This window comes from Periophthalmus magnuspinnatus, chromosome 3, assembly GCF_009829125.3.
Source record: "Periophthalmus magnuspinnatus isolate fPerMag1 chromosome 3, fPerMag1.2.pri, whole genome shotgun sequence".
NCBI lineage: Eukaryota > Metazoa > Chordata > Actinopteri > Gobiiformes > Gobiidae > Periophthalmus > Periophthalmus magnuspinnatus.
The window spans coordinates 8,508,998-8,527,837 of NC_047128.1; the positions used below are offsets into that span (position 1 = coordinate 8,508,998).

The window sequence follows — 18,840 nt, forward strand, 5'->3', positions numbered from 1 at the left end:
CCATGTTGAATGTGGTACACACCATGTCACCAAACAGCACAGTGGACACACCTTGGATTAACATGTCCATTTAGTCACATTATTTTCAGTCTTTTCTAGGGGTACCATCCTTTTTGTCCAGGTCTATTCCATGAGTCTATATTTTTAAGTAATTCTTTTGAAGCATGGTTGAAAAGCAATGTCTGACTTTCATTGGTTAAATTTCATATAATTTTTTATTTATTATTACTCTTGTCAGATTCAAGTTATTTCTGTGACCATTGTGAGTTTTTCTTTCATTAACCAACGGATACCAACAATTTTGTCCACAGGTGTATCTGAATCTGTCAAATGTATTTTAAGCCAGAGTACCTTAAGAATTTAGGCACGTTACCCTGTGTTTCTCTCCTCTACAAAAGCACTAACAATTCAACAAACATGTCTAAACATACATGTACCTTATGTTAATTTCACTCTGCTCTCCTATCTATGATCTCTGTTACCATAACACATAACCATATCAAATCTCTCTAGAAGAAGCGTCACTAGAAGTAGATCCCACTTTCAGAGTGCTGTGTCCTCGGAGCCGAAGAGCTTGGTGGCAATGGCACAGTAGTCCATCACAGGTGATTTGCCATCGAAGTCTGAGGGAAGGATGTTCACGTCAAACTCCTGAAGGTAACTGTCCAGCTCGTCTCCGTGGACAAAGACCTGCATATACACATGTAGCTCTGTGAAAACTCTTAAATGTCCTATATTATGCTAAATTGACTCTTGTGAGCATTAAGCCATGTTAGAATATTGTCGCCTCATTAAAAACATACCTGTTGTGTTGTGTTGAGTTGTGTTTTGTTTCATTCGCACATGTTTTAATAATCCTGTGTTATTAGTCTGTTTACATCTACAAATCTCAAAATGATCTGTTCCACCTTGTTATGTTGTGAGGCAGTAGTTTTCAAGTTTTAGCTTTTGTTCAGTAGAGATTGGTGCTGAAACTATCTAAATGATTCTAATTAAGGTGTATGGAGTTTGAAAACACAGTGGAGCACTTCCTGTATGACTAAGTGGAACACAGTGTTTTTTTTTTTCGAAAGACTCAGTTTAAATATGCAGAATTTGTGAGTTGTGAGTTGTGAAACAAAACACAACTCCAGGTATGTTTGTAGTGAGGAAAACATTATAACATAGATCAGAAAATAGCGTAATATGTCTGCTTTTCTGCTTGTCTCCATGGATTTTACGTTAATTTGAGTAGATCACAAATATCTCATGTAGTTTGACACCCTCTGGTGGCAACTGGGGAGTAAAGCATACTGAAATGAAAAATCTGAGAAAATGATAAAGTAGCATAATGGCTAATGACAACACAACATGTGGGCTAAATGATAATAATAATTTGAATTGTTTATGTAGAGATTTAAAACAGATAGGATCAGGGTATTTTAAATGTATAAACAAAACAAAATAGACTCTTGTCTAAACATTCCATCATCATTCCATTATCAATGTCTTGCACTATGTCCCTGCTCTATGACCCCACGCTATGTCCCCACACTACATTTCGCACTACATCGCGCACTATATCCCACACTATGTCCTGCACTATGTCACGCACTATGTTCCAGCACTATGTCCCCCACTATAACCTGCAATACGTCCTGCACTGTGCCTCCTATACCAAGATCCCATTCCGTACCCTCTGTACCCATAGAGCACTTTGTTCCCACCCAATGACCTGAACTATGTACCCAGCCTATTCCCCCGCACTATGTCCTGCACTGTGCCTCCTATACCGAGATCCCATTCCATACCCTCTCCAGCAGCTTGCTCTTCATGAAGGGTTTGACCACATTGTAGGTGGTGGTGAAGTACCAAGGCTGGTGGGTCACGTGGACAGCTTTGAACCGTGCGGGGAACGAGTCCTGTGCACAGAGCAACAGATTACACACTGTCAACATGTACATAGCTCAATACTCTGTAGACTCTGTGTGTACACATGTTACATCCTGTACCCACTGTGTGCATGTGGGCTGTGTCCCAATTTGCCAAATGCATACCCTTCGACGAAGTACCGTTCGAAGTACCCGGCCAAAAATGTGTACTCCTCAGTGTAGCCATCTTCCCGAAATGGTACAGGCCAACACTACGGACCGTACTTCCACCGCTGTTATTTCTGTTTAGATTGAGTGGAGTAAGAAATTCATCTTTCCCTTTAAATACCAATAGGCAAATATAACGGTGATTTTTTTTTCAACTGTAGCTACAAGATAACTTTAACAAAATATACCTTGTTAAAATGTAATTATATATTTTTTTGTTAAAGTTAAAACGTAATGACTCCCCCTTGAACTGCCACCTTATCATGGTGGGGAGTTTTGCATACCCGAATGATCCTTGGAGCTATGTTACCTGGGGCATTATGCCCCTGGTAGGGTCTCCCATGGCAAACAGGTCCTAGGTGACGGGTCAGACACAGAGCAGTTCCCAATACTCCTATGATGAGTAATATAACTAAGATCATGATGTCGCCCGGGTTCAGCCTGAACGGACGACGTGGGTCCGCCCTCCTGTGGGCTCACCACCAGCAGAGGGCTCGGGTGCGTAGAGGACTGGGCAGCGGTCGTAGACATGTGTCTCGAAGACCCAATCCACAGACACAGCATCTGGCTGTAGCTGCGTTGAATGTTACCTCGCTGGGGGGGAAGGACCCTGAGCTCGTGCAGTAGGTTGAGAGATACCGGCTAGATATAGTCGGGCTCACCTCCACGCACAATTTGGGCTCTGGTACCCAACTCCTTGAGAGGGGTTGGACTCTCCACTTCTCTGGAAGTGCCCATGAGGAGAGGCAGCGAGCTGGTGTGGGCACATGTTGGCATTCACTCCGGTGAACGAGGGGGTGGTATCCCTGCACCTTCGGGTTGGGGACAGGTCTCTCACTGTTGTGTTGGCCTATGGGCCGAACAGCAGTGCAGAGTACCAGGCCTTCTTTGAGTCCCTGGGAGGGGTACTAGACAGTGCACCTACTGGGCACTGTTCCCTCCAAGCTGCGCGCGTGCGCAATTGCGCACTGCTGACACGGTCTCCACGCACAGAAAATCTGTGCTGCGCACAAAAAAATCTAACTGGAGTTGAAAATAAAACATTCTGCGCTATTTTTCAATATGAGTCATTGAGTGTGACCAGTGACTAGCTGCTCTTGCCAATTATGTGATTCACATATGTATTTGCACAGCTTATCAACGTCATTGACAGGCGTCCTCATGTGCCGCTACCAGTGTTTTAGCCGATGTGGCCGACGTGGAGTGAAGACTCACTAATGATTTTAAGTGCTGTTTAACCCCTTAACGTTCCGACGGCCCGCCCTCAGGCAAAGAACCGCGTGTAATCGCGTAATTTTACGTTTTTAACATGACGAAACGGACAAAACAAAGAAAGTACGCGACCAAGGACATTGTGGATGTTTGTACAAGTGAAACTAAAGGCATCTCGGACCCGGAGCGGTTCATGGAACCGAGTGAAGATCTCATGGTGGACTCAGGAGTAGAGGACCTTATGTTTTGATGGACTGGATGAAGTTCCTGATCGGCAAGCATGGTTTATTGTGCTGTTGACTTAATTGTGGGTCACGTGTATTATGTGTAATCATTAGCATTAGCTAATGCCAATCTGCGCCCCCCTGACCACCACCAATCATCACGCACACACCACTTGGGTGAAGTGTCTTGCCTAAGGACACAATGACAGAACTAAGGACACAATGACAGAAATTGGTCTGAGTGGGACTCGATCCTTCAACCTCTGTCACAGAATGACTGTCACAGTGTATTTTTAGTTTCCAGTGTGTTTGTTTACATTTTGAAGTGTGTATGTGTGTGTGTGTGTGTTTGTTCACTGTTTGCAGAGTGTGGTTTGTAAATATATATTTATTTTGACCCATACCACTTGTTTTGAATATATTTTATATACAAATACACATATACATTGTGTTTTGATATGTTATGTAAATGTACAGTAATAGAGCAGCTGGGTGTGCAGATACAGATTCCTCTCAGGGCGTATTGGTCATTGAATACTGTCACTAGTTTATGAGTATGAGTAAAAATCAAGCAAAAGCTTCATAAATGGCTTATACTCATAATACAAGTCAGAGCTTTATCATAAAAATGTTAAGTGTGTTTTCAACATTGGAGTTTACAGTTGGCTTGATTTGGTTGGAAGCTCATGCTCATAGGTAAAATGAAATATTTATACTTCCAATAGCATTAACATACTACACAGGTCATGAGCAAGATTTTTGTCATTTTCATTCTATAAGTGGGCTAAAGCACTTAATTAAAGTCTTACAACAGAAATGTAAATGCCGTAATTTGATTCTTTTTTATAAACTATTTAACTTGGATGGATGCGATGCCAGCATGACCACAGTGCACAGGTCTGATGTTGCTCACAGTGGTCCATGGGACCGCTCAGGGAGTTTGTGTGTTTGCTCAGACTCGTGAAAAATTAGAGGGAACATTGCTACTGGGGACTCCATTGTTCTACTTGGGGACTGGCTACGCCAGTGACAACTGGAGGGGCGTGATCGGGAAGAATGGCCTCCCTGATCTGAACCCTGAGTGCTGTTTTGTTATTGGACTTCTGTGCTAGTCGCAGTTTGTCCATAACAAACACCATGTTCGAACACAAGGGTGTCCATCGGTGCACATGGCACCAGGACACCCCAGGTCGGAAGTCGATGATCGACTTTGTCGTCCTGTCATCTGACCTTCGGCCTTGGACACTCGGGTGAAGAGAGGGGCAGAGCTGTCAACCGATCACCACCTGGTTGTGAGTTGGCAGAGGAGGAAGCCGGACAGGCCTGGCAGTATCGTGAGGGTCTGTTGTGAACGTCTGGTGGAACCCTCTCTCAGCAGGGTCTTCAACTCACGCCTCCGGGAGAGCTTTTCCCATATCCCGGGGAGGTTTGAGACATGGAGTCCGAGTGGGCCATGTTCTCCACCTCCATTTTGGATGCGGCTGCACGTAGCTGTAGTCACAAGGTCTCTGGTGCCGGCGGTGTTGTGGCGGCACTCCCTGAACCTGATGGATGCCGGAAGTAAGTGATGGAAAGATAACTTACATCTCAAGTGGAGGAGTTCAAGTATCTTGGGGTCTTGTTCATGAGTGAGGGACGGATGGAGTGTGAGATTGACAGGCGGATCGGTGCAGTGTTTGCAGTGATGCGGTCTCTGTATCGGACCACTGTGGTAAAGAAGGAGTCGAGCCGGAAGGCAAAGCTCTCGATTTACCCGTCAATCTACGTTCCTACCCTCACCTATGGTCATGAGCTTTGGGTAATGACCGAAAGGACAAGATCGCAGACACAAGCGGCTGAAATGAGTTTCATCCAGAGGCTGGCTGGGCGCTCCCTTAGAGATAGGGTGAGAAGCTCAGCCCCGGGGAAGACCCAGGACACGCTGGAGGGACTATGTCTCTCGGCTGGTCTGGGAATGCCTCGGGATCCTCCCGGAAGAGCTGGAGGAAGTGTGTGTGGAGAGAGAAGTCTGGGCTTCCCTGCTGAAACTGCTGCCTCCGTGACGCGGCCCCGGACAAAGCGGAAGAAAATGGATGGATGGAAAACGTAATGAAAGAGAGAGAGGTTACAATATCATTTTTACATTCATAGTCTTATAAACCAGTTTTTGATTAGTCAGGGTTATTGGGCAACCCTATAAATGCTGTCACATGCACATCTCAGGACTCTCTACCGTTTCCGGAGAGTTGCTTCATTGTTCACTTTACCTGTGTGGAACTCACTAAACCCTTTTGACTTTGTTTCAGTCTCTTGGTCCTCTTTGACTCTTACACCAGAAACAAACATTCTGACATTATTCTTATTATTGCAATAAAAATTTCTAATGATAATAATGTATTCTTATTATCTAGGAATAACTGTACATTCCTTTATTCAATGTAACTCCCCCCTTGTCAATCATCAAACACACAGCATGTACCTTTATTCAGATTTAACAGTTTCAAGTCGCACTGTAGGGGATGTAAACCAGTACGAACATTTGAATATGTATTGCGTAGCGGACTCCATTTTCTTCTCTTTTGCGTAGGCATGATGCATGATGGGATATAGCTGTGTGCGACGTGTGCATTAGATGCACGCTTCCGCTACAGTCGATCTCCATAGAAAGGCTGGGCACATTTTCATCCGCATTCGTCGGGTGTGTTGAAATGGGATAGCACTTGTCTTGCCGGAAGTTACGTAATGCCATTCAATGCACACTTTAAATGGTGTATCTAAGGGCATTTTGGCAAATTGGGAAACAGCCATGGCTCTGTACCCTCTGTGTGCACATTGGCCGTGTCTCAATTCGCTAAAATGCCCTTAGATGCACCATTCGAAGTGTGCGTCGAAGGGCAGTTATGTAACTTTCGGCGCAATAAGGGCTGTCCCATTTCAATGCAGACGACAAATGTGCCCTGCGTTCCCAGCGTTACCACAGAGATTGGCAGTAACTGAAGCGTGCATCCACAGAGTGCGCTACAATACACCTTTAAATGTTCGTACTGGTTTGCCTCATCTACAACAGTGCGACATGAAACTGTTAAATATGAATAAAGATAAGTACAGGCCGTGTATTTGATGATTAAAATGGGGGGGAGGTACATTGCATAAAGGAATATGCAGTTATTCCTAGACAATAATAATACACATTCTTCTTCTAATCCGCATGGTGACTTCATAAGGCCCACGCTGGTCTGCACAATATCTTCATGAGCATTGCATACGTCTGCACCCCCCTGGTGGGGACGTGTTATTTACCTTAGCGTGAGTAAATCAAGATCAAGATACCAGTTTGATGTAGTACTGCACTGCTAGAAAATACTTTACAGTAATAAGATAAAATGAACTGGCACATGGCATAGAGGGGAAACAGTGCCCTCTATTGGTAAGAAAGTAATTTAGCCACAGATCAAATTAAATCTGGCCCAAATACCAAATTGTTAAACTGCAGAATCCCACTTTATGTATAGTAATAATTTTTCTCTAGTTTATAGACTATGAATGTGAAAATTATATTGGTTACCTCTATCTCTGTTATTACGTTTTAACAAGGCATATTTTGTTAAAGTTATGAAGTAGCTACAGTTGGGAAAAAATCACCTTGAATGTTATATTTGACTATTGATATTCAAAGGGAAAGATTAATTTCTTACTCCAGTCAATCAAAACAGAAATAAACGGCTGTGACGATGACGCCTTGACTTTTCTTCTATTAAATAATAAATCATTAAAAGTAACGTACATAATGTAAGGGCAAAAACAGTGGTGGAAGTACGGTCCATGGTGTAGGCCTGTCCCATTTTAGCAAGATGGCGGCTACACTGAGGAGTACACATTTTCAGCCAGGTACTTCAAAGTAGAGTAGAGTCATTCTGTACTCGCTGGCCGTGTCTTAATTTGCCAAATGCACCGTTCGAAGGGTACATTTAAGGGCTTATGTAACTTCCGGCATGACAAGTGCTTTCCCATTTCAATGCACCTGATGAATGCAGTCGAAAATGTGCGTTTTCATGGAGACCGACTGTAGCTGAACGGTGCATCCGAGCACACTTCGCGCCAAGCAATACACGTTAAAATGTTCGGACTGGTTTACGTCACCTACAACAGTGCGACATGAAACTGTTGCTACATGAAACTCTTAAATCTGAATAAAGATATGTACAGGTCGTGTGCCTTGCTGATTAAAAAACATGTGCAGCATTGGCACAGTCAGTTTTATTTTGTAGTACATTCTTTGGGCTGGGTTGGAGGGGGAAAAAGTTACATTGACTAAAAGAATGTGAAATACACTGGCACACGACATAGAAGGTGAACAGCGCCCTCTACTGATATTAAAGTGGTTTAGCCACAGATCAAATTAAACCTGGTCCAAATACAAAACTCTTAATCTATGCAATAATTAAAACAATTTATATACAACTAATCAGTGTTCTCTTGTTTATAGACTATGAATGTAAAAATGACATTGGTTACCTCTGTCTCTGTTATAACGTTTTAATATGGTATAGTTTGTTAAAGTTATGTGGTAGCTAAAATTGGGGGAAAAAATCACCTATAACTTTATATTTGCCTATTGATATTCAAAGGGAAACAGAAATAAACGGCTGCGACGACGACACCTTGACTCTTCTTCTATTAAATAATAAAGAATAAAAAATAAAACTAATTATTTCAGCGACGTAACACAAACTACATAACGGAAGCTTACAGACAGTGGTTGAAATACGCTCCGTGTCCCATTTCGGCATGAAAGCGGCTACACGGATGAGTCAGCTTTGTCGGCCGGGTACTTTGAAGGGCATTTCGAATGGCAGTTCGAACGGTACATCGAAGGGTACTTCGAACAGCACTTTGAATGGTGCATTTGGTGAAATGGGACACCCTTAAACTGCCCTTAAATGCACTCTTCAAACAGTGTTCAAACTGTTTAAACAGTGCATTTAATGCACTGTTCGAATGGTGCATTTAAGGGCACTCACGTAACTACGTAATTTCACAGTACCCACCTGACGAAGGCTGCTCTTCTGCATAGTCGCCTTCATGCCAAAATGGTACGCGGAGCGTACTTCAAACACCGTTTCGAATGGCGCATTTAAGGGCACTTTGACGAATTGGGACGCGGCCTATGTAATCTGTGCATAGAGCTCTCTAGGATCTCTGCACACGGCTCTCTGACCTTGTGCACGTGACTCACATTCTGTTCTCTCTGTGTGCACACCGCTCTGTACCCTCTCTGTGATCTTTGCTCTTGTGCACAGGGCTCTGTACCTGCAGCATGTCCACCATCTTCTTAAGCTCAGCAGGCTTGATTGCCGAGGCGTGCTGCATGGTGAAGCCTCTGAAGTTCTCGATGAGCACAAAGCCGTTGATCTGAGTCTCCTCGTTCTCCAGCAACTTCTCCAGGATCACGCAGTAGGCCCTCAAGATCTGACCCCACACACACAAGCATTAGAACCAAAAACTACCACTGCTCCAGTTCCTTCGTTATCAAATTACAACAGAATATGCTAATTCTTCAGCTATATACTCCTGAGTTAGGTTTAAATGAATATACAATATTCTTGGTCCTCTGAATGTGACCCTTCCTTCCATTGTATTGATTTTGACATCACGCTGGGGGTTCTTTATGTATGTATATGGCGGAATATTCAGCAGTTACCATGGTGACACAATGCACACATTGGCGAACACTCAAAAAAAAGTTTTTAAATAGTCTGAAAACCCAAGAAAAAACACAAAATAGATATAAACAAAACATTTTGATGAGCCTGTGGTCCTGTTTAGGTGTTTTCAGCAAAAAGGTGAGGAAAAAACGTAAGATTGGTTAATGCTAGCTAGCTTGTGACTGTGGATAATGTTATTTCAGCTCACCAGTTGTAGTTCTAGCTAAAGCCGTCCTTTTTGGGCAGATTGTGTTAAAACAAGTAGTAACAAGTTTAAAAGTAACAGAGCTTCAGATAGAGCAGTGCCTACATTAGCATCACACCTCCATATGTTTTTTTGTTTGTTTCTTTTTTTTTTGTGCATTGTAAAGCCTACTACAACCACTACTACTTCAGCTGTACTCCAATATTTAAGGTACACTTTATTGTCCCCGTAAAGAAATTTCACTGGGGCAACCTGTCAGCAGCATTCAAACCCATCACCACCTCTTCAATTCAATTCATTTATTTTTGTAACGCCCAAAATCACAACAACAGTTGTCTCGAAGGGCGTTCATGTTTTGGTTGATGGGGGAAACCGGAGTACCCGGAGGAAACCCATCCAGACACGGGGAGAAACATGAAAAACTCCATACAGAAAGGCCTGGTGACCCGGGGATCGAACCAAACCTTCTTGCTGTGAGACATGAGTGTTGCCACTCAGCCACCGTGCCACCAACACACAAAAAACAAAACAACAGGAAAAATCTAACACAACAGGAAAAATCAGATACAACAGGAAAAATCATACACCTTGAGCTGGAGTCTTGGTCAGGACTGTCTTAGATGGAGGAGTTTAGCTATGGTGCATGTTTTGGTTTGGGTTTAGAACATGCAAATGTAGCAGCTGTAGCACTTTGCAATGGTATAAAAAACTAGTATGAATGTAACTTGAAAAAGATCTAGAATTGAGCATATGTAAGTCTAAGGGTGAGTGTGGAGAACCTCGTCAAAAGTGATCTCCTCCAGGTCCCAGTTGTGGATGTTGAAGAGCAGCACTACACGGCCGTACTTGTCTCTGCTGGGGAGCACCACAGGATAACCCGCCTCGACAGTGCTGCGGACCGCCTCGGGGGTCAGGTTCTCAAACAGCTCGGGGTACTCTCTTCTGAAGCGCACATAGCCTGTACACGAGGAGAACCAGCACTGTTACTTTGTTTCTGTCATTGTTGGGAAGTAACTGAATACATGTAAGAATATCTATTCTGAATACTAATTTTGAGTAAGCGTATTCTGGTGCTGTTACTCTTTCGTATTCAGAATACAGTTACTTTCCAAAAATCAAAGGAATACACTGCAGTACTTGATTGCACAATTTAGGCTTCAAACTGCAGGGAACAAATGAGAAACACACCGCTCTTGTTGTGAGGCATGTGTAATTTTTTCTTCTCTAATTAGTGATGAAATGCAGCACATAAAGGAAAATAGAGATAAAACTTTTTAAGTCTATGTTGTGTCTTTACCCTGTAATTTAAATACAACTCATTGTAAAAGTAATCTAAGTATTCAGAATACAATACTCTGATTGGACCATATATCGGAAAATGTTACAAAATACATTTTAATTCAGGTATTCAGTATTCTGTAACTAAATACACTTTCAAAATTCTTCCCATCCCTGTTTACTGTACACAATGAGCCTACTGTCTACAGCTCCAATTAACTTGGTATGCACACGGTATTACTCCCGAATACAGAGCCTAAGAGCGGCCCTGAGAGGAGGCCAGAGGACCAAGGGCTCATTTACAAAACCTTATGTGGAATTTGAACAAAAAATGTACGTACTGACAAAACACATCTTCCTCAAAATGTTCTCATTTAATATAAAAAAAACAACTATCTTTCAACAAGAAGTATAAAAACAGGTATTATTCAAATACCAGTGTTGAAAACCAGGTATTGTTTAAGTAACAGAATCAAAAACTAGGTATCATTGAAAACCATACATTGTTTAAGTACGAGAATAAAATCAAAACTTGGTACTAGTATTGAAAATCCAGGTATCGTCCAAGTACCAGTGTTGTAAACCAAGTATCATTCAAGCACTATTATTGAAAACTTATAACTACAACTGTATGTACAGATAAAACACAAACTTTTTCAATACATGCTCATTTCTCCTGTTCATTTGTGTGCAGGGGAGGGTAAAGTAGCCAAAGATTTTACTCAAATAAGAGTAATGTTACATCAAAATAATATTACTCAAGTAGAAGTACAAAGCAATAGTCATGTTGAGTAACATGATTTCAAAGTAACCACAGATCCTGTTTATAGTTGTTACAATTACTGTGTTAACATCATCTGGAGCAGATGATTAGGAGAGCTTGGTGGTTCCCACTGAAACACAAAGGGTTCACTAGTGAAGCCCGGAGTGGACACAAAGACTGTTTGTTTGTGAGAGCAGAGGATTATTACTGCTCTCCTGATTAATGAGAGCCCCCCCCCCCCCCCCCCCCCCCCCTTCCCATCCCCACCCATCTCTCTCTGCAGTACCATAAGCGAGAGCATCTGAGCAGGTTATCTGTACTACAGCATGGTGTACATGAGGTGTGATTTAGGCCAGCATATCTCTCAAGGACCAGAATTACAAAGCTTAGACAAGTATAGAAAACAGATATTCTTCAAATACCAGTATCAAAAATCGAGTAACATTCCAGTACCAGTATTGAAAACCTGGTATTGTTTACATGCCCGAACAAAATATGAGTGTCAGTCAAGTACCAGAATAAAAAAGAAGGTATCATTCAAGTAGCAGAACTGAAAACTGTGTATCAAATACTACTATCAAAAAAATGATTGTTTACAAGAAGTACAAGTATCAAAAAACAAGTAACATACAAGTACCAGTATTGAACACCTGGTATTGTTTATGTAATAATATAAAAACAGGTATTGTTCAAGAACCAATATAAAAAAAAGGTGTAACATTCAAGTACAAGTATTGAAAAATTGGTATTGTTTAAGGAACAGACTTAAAAACTAGGTATTGCTTAAGTACCAGTATTAGAAAATCCTAAATTGTATCACAGAAATGGTAAAAATAAATGGTCACATTTACATAGCCTTTTTCTACCTTCTAGGCATTCAAAGTGCTTTACATCAAGGAACCACTCTCCCGCAAGTGTTAAGTGTCTTACCCAAGGACACAATGACAGTAATCATGTGGAAGCTGGTATCGGACCACCAACCTTTGGATCAGTGGGCTTTACCAACTGAGCTACTGTGGCCCAAAGAAAAATGGAGGGGTACCATACCCTGTATAAAGAAGTGGACTAAGTGAGTGCGACGCCACCCATAGTGTTCAGTTCCAGCCAAATTAAGTTCATTGAGGCTAAGAGTTATAGGGGCGAATTTGGAGCCAAGTTCCATTTTAGGAATTCTGACCGAGTTTACCAAAGACCTAATCCGGCTATTGAAGGCGCCCATGCTCTTTTCCTATTTGGAATGCGGTGGCTAGCAGGTTAGCTATATCCATTCACAATACAGTATATGAGAGGTACCTAGTTCTATCTCGCTGCCAGTATATAAGTAGGCCTACAACCGTCCTCACCCTTCATGAGCTCGTGGGCGCGGGACACGTCAAACTTGCGTGCTCGGAGGAAGCGCAGGAGCAGAGCATCAGGTTTATTCTCGAAGTTGTCCAGGATGAGTGTACCGAGGTCGTCCCCGTCAGCACGCTGTCGCATCAGGGCCCGCAGCTCTTTCAAAGAAGCCCCCTTCTGCTCCGGCATCTCGTTCAGCTCATCCTTAGCCTGGGAACAGTGCAGCAACATAGTTAAATTCACAGGAGCAGAGCAGAGGACGATTGCGGAAAAACCTGAATATCAAATGATGAATCGATCTTGAATTAAAGGGCCTGTACCTGATTTTAAAGAGCCGGCCAATATTATGCTTATTTCTGATCTATGTTATAATGTTTCCCCATCACAATACTGAGGGTTGTGTTTTGCTTTATTCACATATGAATGAAGAATCGATCTTGAATTAAAGGGCCTGTACCTGATTTTAAAGGGCCGGCCAATATTATGCTTATTTCTGATCTATGTTATAATGTTTCCCCATCACAATACTGAGGGTTGTGTTTTGCTTTATTCACATATAATTAACACACAAACCTTGCATATTTAGGCTGAGTTTTTCTCTCACATTAAAACACTACCTTGTGATGCGATGTGGTAATACTTGTGCTCCACTGTGTTTTTAAACTCCATACACCTTCACTAGAATCATTTGGATTGAGCCCTGGAATTACCAGTCTCTGCTGAACTAAAAGTAAAAGGAGCTGTTAACTTGATAATTACAGTTTCATGATATCATTTCATGAGACGAACAGAGCATTTTGAGCTTTGGAGAAGTAGACAGACTAACAATAAAGGGTTGTTTCAAATGTGTGAATAAAACAAAACACAGCTCCAGGTATGTTTTTGGTGAGGTAACATTATAGCATGGCTAAAAGTCCACGAGTCAATTTTCATAATATAAGACCTTTAATGTATTCTTGATGCTCTTTACATCATGCATAGTAGGAACAAAGCTCTTAAATAAGAAAAACATGACACTATATAATCTATTCCTTTCTCATAGCATTTTCTCGGGTAATAACTAATGCATAACTTATTGACAGTGTCACCTCTTCATCCAATTAGGCACATTGTTGTTAAGAATCATGAGAAAGAAACTGCCTGATGTTATCCCAGACAGTTGTTTCTGTGTCATGGTGCAATATCACAGTGGTAGAAAGAACTAAGTGACAGGGCTGAAAGTTCAAACATGTTCCTCACTCATAGTATGAAATCAGGTAGAGGCTTTGACTAGTTTTGACCAGTTATTTTTTTATTGTTTTTAAAGTAAAACCAGATATTGGTTTCAGGTTGGTTTCTCTGCTCACTCAAGTCTGGCTCATGTTAACTGTAAATAAAAAGACACTGAAACAGTCAAGGGCATGCTCCAAGAAAACCCTCGTCTTCAGTATGCAGCATGTGGCACAGTCATGTGTGTTGCGTATCTGCCGTGTGAAGAGCCTTGCCTTCTAAACAGTGTGTGTGTATGTATTTGCACTTTTCAGTGTATCGGCAATCAGCCTTTAATCTAAAGCAGAGGCTGATATTTTGTGATAGCATAAAGAATATGCTATCACTGTTTATTTGAACATTCATGCAAAGAGGGTAATAAAAAATGTGACTATACAACTCTCTTATCCACTTTGTATTGAAATAGGGCTGTGGGTGACTATGTAGAAAATTTGTACTATATTATTTGCTAAAAATAATTAAAATCAGCAGAGCTTTTCAGCCATTGCTTGCTTCTAAACAATCGTTTCAGCATCAGCTATGAAAAAACATCAGTCAATCTCTAATCTCTTTGTGTGTGTGTGTGTGGGGGGGGGAGGGGGGGGTGCGTGCGTGCATGTACGTGTGTCTGTGTGTTATCATAAATATTGTGTAGCTGTATGTTATCATAAATGTTGTGTAGCCTCAGTGTGTCTGAGGAGCCTTACCTTCTGTACCGTGTGGGGGGGCAGCTTTTGGCACAGTCCAAACACAGGGCCATGGTCCTTCACCGTCAGATGCTCCAGTTTGGACCTCATTGACTGCTCCTCCTCTGAAACCATCCGAAAGGAGCCAGTCTACAGCAGCAAGGGAACAAATGAGGAAGGAAAACCTGTCACATGGCCCGGGGTCAATCCTGGGACCTCTTTTGTTCAATCTCTACATCATTAGGCAAGTTAATTGGCAGTAATAATGTGTCCTACCACAACTATGCAGATGACACTTAGATTTATGTCTCACTGGCAGCAGGTGAATATGAACCAGTGGATTCACTCTGCCACTGCATCCAACAGATCAGTATGTGGATGCAAATCAGTTTTCTCCAACTAAACTTATAGTCTTTGGCCCACAGAAGCAAAGAAAAATTGTCGGCAGTCACTTCTAGTGTTTCTCTCTAAAACCTTCAAATCAGGCTTGAAATCTAGTGGTAATAATGGACTCAGACTTTAACATTAACAGCCAAAGCAAATCAATAACATCTGCAGCATTTCACCACCTAAAAACATCACAAAAATAAAAAATATACTGTCTAAACCAGACTTGGAGAGACTTATTCATGCATTTATCTCCATTAGGTTAGACTACTGTAATGGTCTGCTTACTGGCCTCTCCAAAGTAGTAGTAGTTTCTTAGTACATATCCCACATGTTAGGCCCATATGAACAATTTCACACTCTGAGGACTTCAGGGACCAGCCTCTTGTTAGTTTCCAGAGACAGGACTAAACATGGGGAAATAGCGTTTCAGTTTTATGCAGCTGAAATCTGGAATCATCTTCCTGAGATGTGAGACAGGCCTGTACTTGTACAATGGTTAAATCAAGGCTCAAAATGGTTGTCTTCTGTTCAGTCATATGACTGAAAGGTTTTTATTCTGCCCTCTTCTCTTTTAATGTTCATTATTTGTTTACATTGTCTGTTTGTTAGCTAGGTCTATTGAGTCTCTAAATGTGAAATGCGCCAGAATGATACTTTGCATAATCATTCAGACCCCTAATGGGTGCTCTCACACCTATTAGCATAATGGCTGTCACTATTGTTTTCCATAGTTATACTTCGGAGATAAATGATGTCTAAGGGCCCCATTTCTATTCAAAGATGGATTCTTCCTTCTCAAACCATTTCTTTTCTTTGACAAAGATCTGTACCTCACTAAAATGTTTTCCAGTTGACAACATTGAATTTCTTTTGCTATAATTTTACTTATAAAAGTATGAAATCTTCCCAAAGACAAACTTGTATTTCCATTCAAGTCTATTTTTTCTCTAATTCCACTCCTGACACACACACACTCAGGAGGCCTCCCATGGCACTGAGGGCCCCTTCAGGAGGGCAGTACTCACTGCAGCCATGACTGAGTCTCACAGTCTTCACTAAACCTGCAGGGAAAACAAGAGCATTCAATAAGATGAACAGACTTCACTCTGCATGTCAAATAGGAAATAGGGACATAATGACATGTTACAATATGAAATATCATAATAATTATAAACTCAAAAGACCCAGGCCTTTCTATGTGGAGTTTGCCTGTTCTCGCTGTGGGTTTCCTCTGGGCACTCTAGTTTCCCCCATCAACCCAAGAGCATGCACAATAGGTCAAACTGACTAATACTAGCTCTAGATCTGGAGATGGGTTCCCCCAGTGCCATTAAAGGATGGGTCAAATGCAGAGAACAAATTTCTCAATGGGGACAAGTGCACCTAAACCTTATGTGACCTTATGTAAGTGGTAGCTCTTTACTAAATGTAACTTTTCTACAAAAATATTTTGAATATATAATAAAATATTTGGTTCCAATAATTATCAGTCAGTAACATTTGACAATTTTAGATACTGTCAAATCCAAGCATAATTAGCTGTAGTCCTGTTTTAGCATATAATAAAACATATCCACAAGACAGATTTTCAGTACATTAGCCTTCTTTAAAGCTGCATTAAGGTACATTCAGAATATTTAGCATTAAAAAGAGCTGTGTCCTACCTCGAAGTGATGGGAGCAGCAGACTGACGTAGGGGCTAGGGACAAACGGAGGAGCCCACAAGGAGATCACCCACAGGGGTCCACACGAAGTAGCCCACAGAGACAGTACTTGCGGAGGGGAGGAGCATGGGGCTGTGGGGTGGAGCAAGGGCCCAAGAGGCAGAGAGGAGCTGACAGGAGGAGAGAGTATCCGTGGGGAAGGGAGTAAAACTGGGAAGGCCACTTCTTGTTGGTTGCCTAGCAACCGCGTAATATAGTTTTTAGTTTGGAATACTATTTCTACTAATTTTATCTACTTGTGTATCAAATTTCATGATTCTACAGTCAGTTTTTTGGCCTTGTTCCTGTACTGCCAAAAATGCAATTCTATCCTATGCCATTTCTTTTGCATGGTGGCACTGACGAGACATTTTTTTTAGTTTTTGGAAATTGAAAAGTGGCAGAAATTAGAGAGACAGGAGTTTTCATTTTAGGCACATTTTCGTACATTTTCGGCATGAAACATGGGGGGTTGGTCCCAAGAAAAATAATAATAAAAAATCATGTTTTTTATGTAATAAACTATACATTTTCAGCACTTGCGTGTTCCTACATCTTAGTGAGGGCCCCTGGCCAGCTTCTGGCACTTGGGCCTAATAATGCATAAGTCTTACATAATGCTTTTCTAGATATTCAAAGTTGCTTTACAATTTCATGCATTATTCATTTATTCCACACTCGATAGTACTAAATTAATACTGTAGCCACAGCTGCCCTGGAGCAGACAGACGGAAGTGACACTGTCAATCTGCATTATCAGCCCCTCCCACCACCACCAACACTTACACTCACACACGCACGCGTGCGCGCACACACACACACCACTCTTTTATACTAGGCAATGTGGGTGAAGTGTCTTGTCTAAGAATACAAAAGCCCACTATGCAATCTAAAATTCCCAGCGGTCTCCTGTCCAAGTACTAACCAGGCTCAACCCTGCTTAGCTTCTGAGATCTGACAAGGTTAGGCTTTGACAAGGAGGTTTGTCCACTGACCAACTATTCAATTCAATTGAATGTATTTTTGTAAAGCTCAAAGTCACAAAAGCCATTGCCTCTTAGGGGTGAACATGATTTAACCAAAAGAAAGTTAGAAAATCAATAATGAAACAGACATTCATCAGCAGCAGACCAAAAGAACAAGGCCAGTTACGTCGCCCGGACTGGCGTTACCGGGGCCCCACCCTGGAGCCAGGCCTGGGGTGGGTGCTCGGCAGCGAGCGCCTGGTGGCCGGGCCTTTCCCCACGGGGCCCGGTCGGGCCCAGCCCGAAGGAACAACGTGGGGCCGTCCTCCCGTGGACCCACCACCTGCGGGAGGAGCCATGCGGGGCAGGTGCAGAGAGATCCGGGCGGCAGTCGAAGGCGGGGACCTCGACGACCGGCTCTCCGGACATGGAGACTAGCTCTGGGGAGATGGGGGGAAGGAGCCTGAGCTTGTGCGGGAGGTTGAGCGTTACCGGCTAGATATAATCGGCCTCACCTCCATGCACAGCTTGGGCTCTGGAACCCAACTTCTTGAGAGGGGTTGGACTCTCCATTTCTCTGGCGTTGCCCGCGTGGAGCGGCGGCGAGCTGGTGTGGGCTTGCTCATTGCCCCACAGCTCAGCCGCTGCGTGTTGGGGTTCACTCCGGTGAACGAGAGGGTCCCGTCCCTGCGCCTTCGGGTCGGAGACAGGTCTCTCACTGTTGTGTCGGCCTACGGGCCAAGCAGCAGTGCAGAGTACCCGGCCTTCTTGGAGTCCCTGGGAGGGGTACTAGACAGTGCACCAACCAGGGACTCCGTTGTTCTCCTGGGGGACTTCAACGCCCATGTGGGTAACGACAGTGACACTTGGAGGGGCGTGATTGGGAGGAACGGCCTCCCCGATCTGAACCCGAGCAGTGTTTTGTTATTGGACTTCTGTGCTAGTCACAGTTTGTCCATAACAAACACCATGTTCGAGCACAAGGGTGTCCATCGGTGCACGTGGCACCAGGACACTCTAGGTCGGAGGTCGATGATCGACTTTGTTGTCGTGTCATCTGACCTCCGAC

At 42.7% G+C, this 18,840-nt stretch overlaps 1 protein-coding gene across 1 annotated transcript; it reads right to left on the reverse strand.

Annotated features, from left to right (window-relative positions):
* Positions 1 to 543: 543 nt before the first annotated feature.
* On the reverse strand, positions 544 to 16,166 carry LOC117389791 (retinaldehyde-binding protein 1-like). Its single transcript, XM_055231314.1, has 7 exons — positions 16,129 to 16,166; positions 14,735 to 14,863; positions 12,788 to 12,989; positions 10,183 to 10,361; positions 8,804 to 8,962; positions 1,791 to 1,901; positions 544 to 690 (listed from the first exon to the last, which is right to left on the reverse strand). Exons 1-7 carry the CDS (start codon positions 16,135 to 16,137, stop codon positions 544 to 546), a joined length of 936 nt encoding a protein of 311 aa, XP_055087289.1. The 5' UTR covers positions 16,138 to 16,166.
* Between the last annotated feature and the right edge of the window lie 2,674 nt (positions 16,167 to 18,840).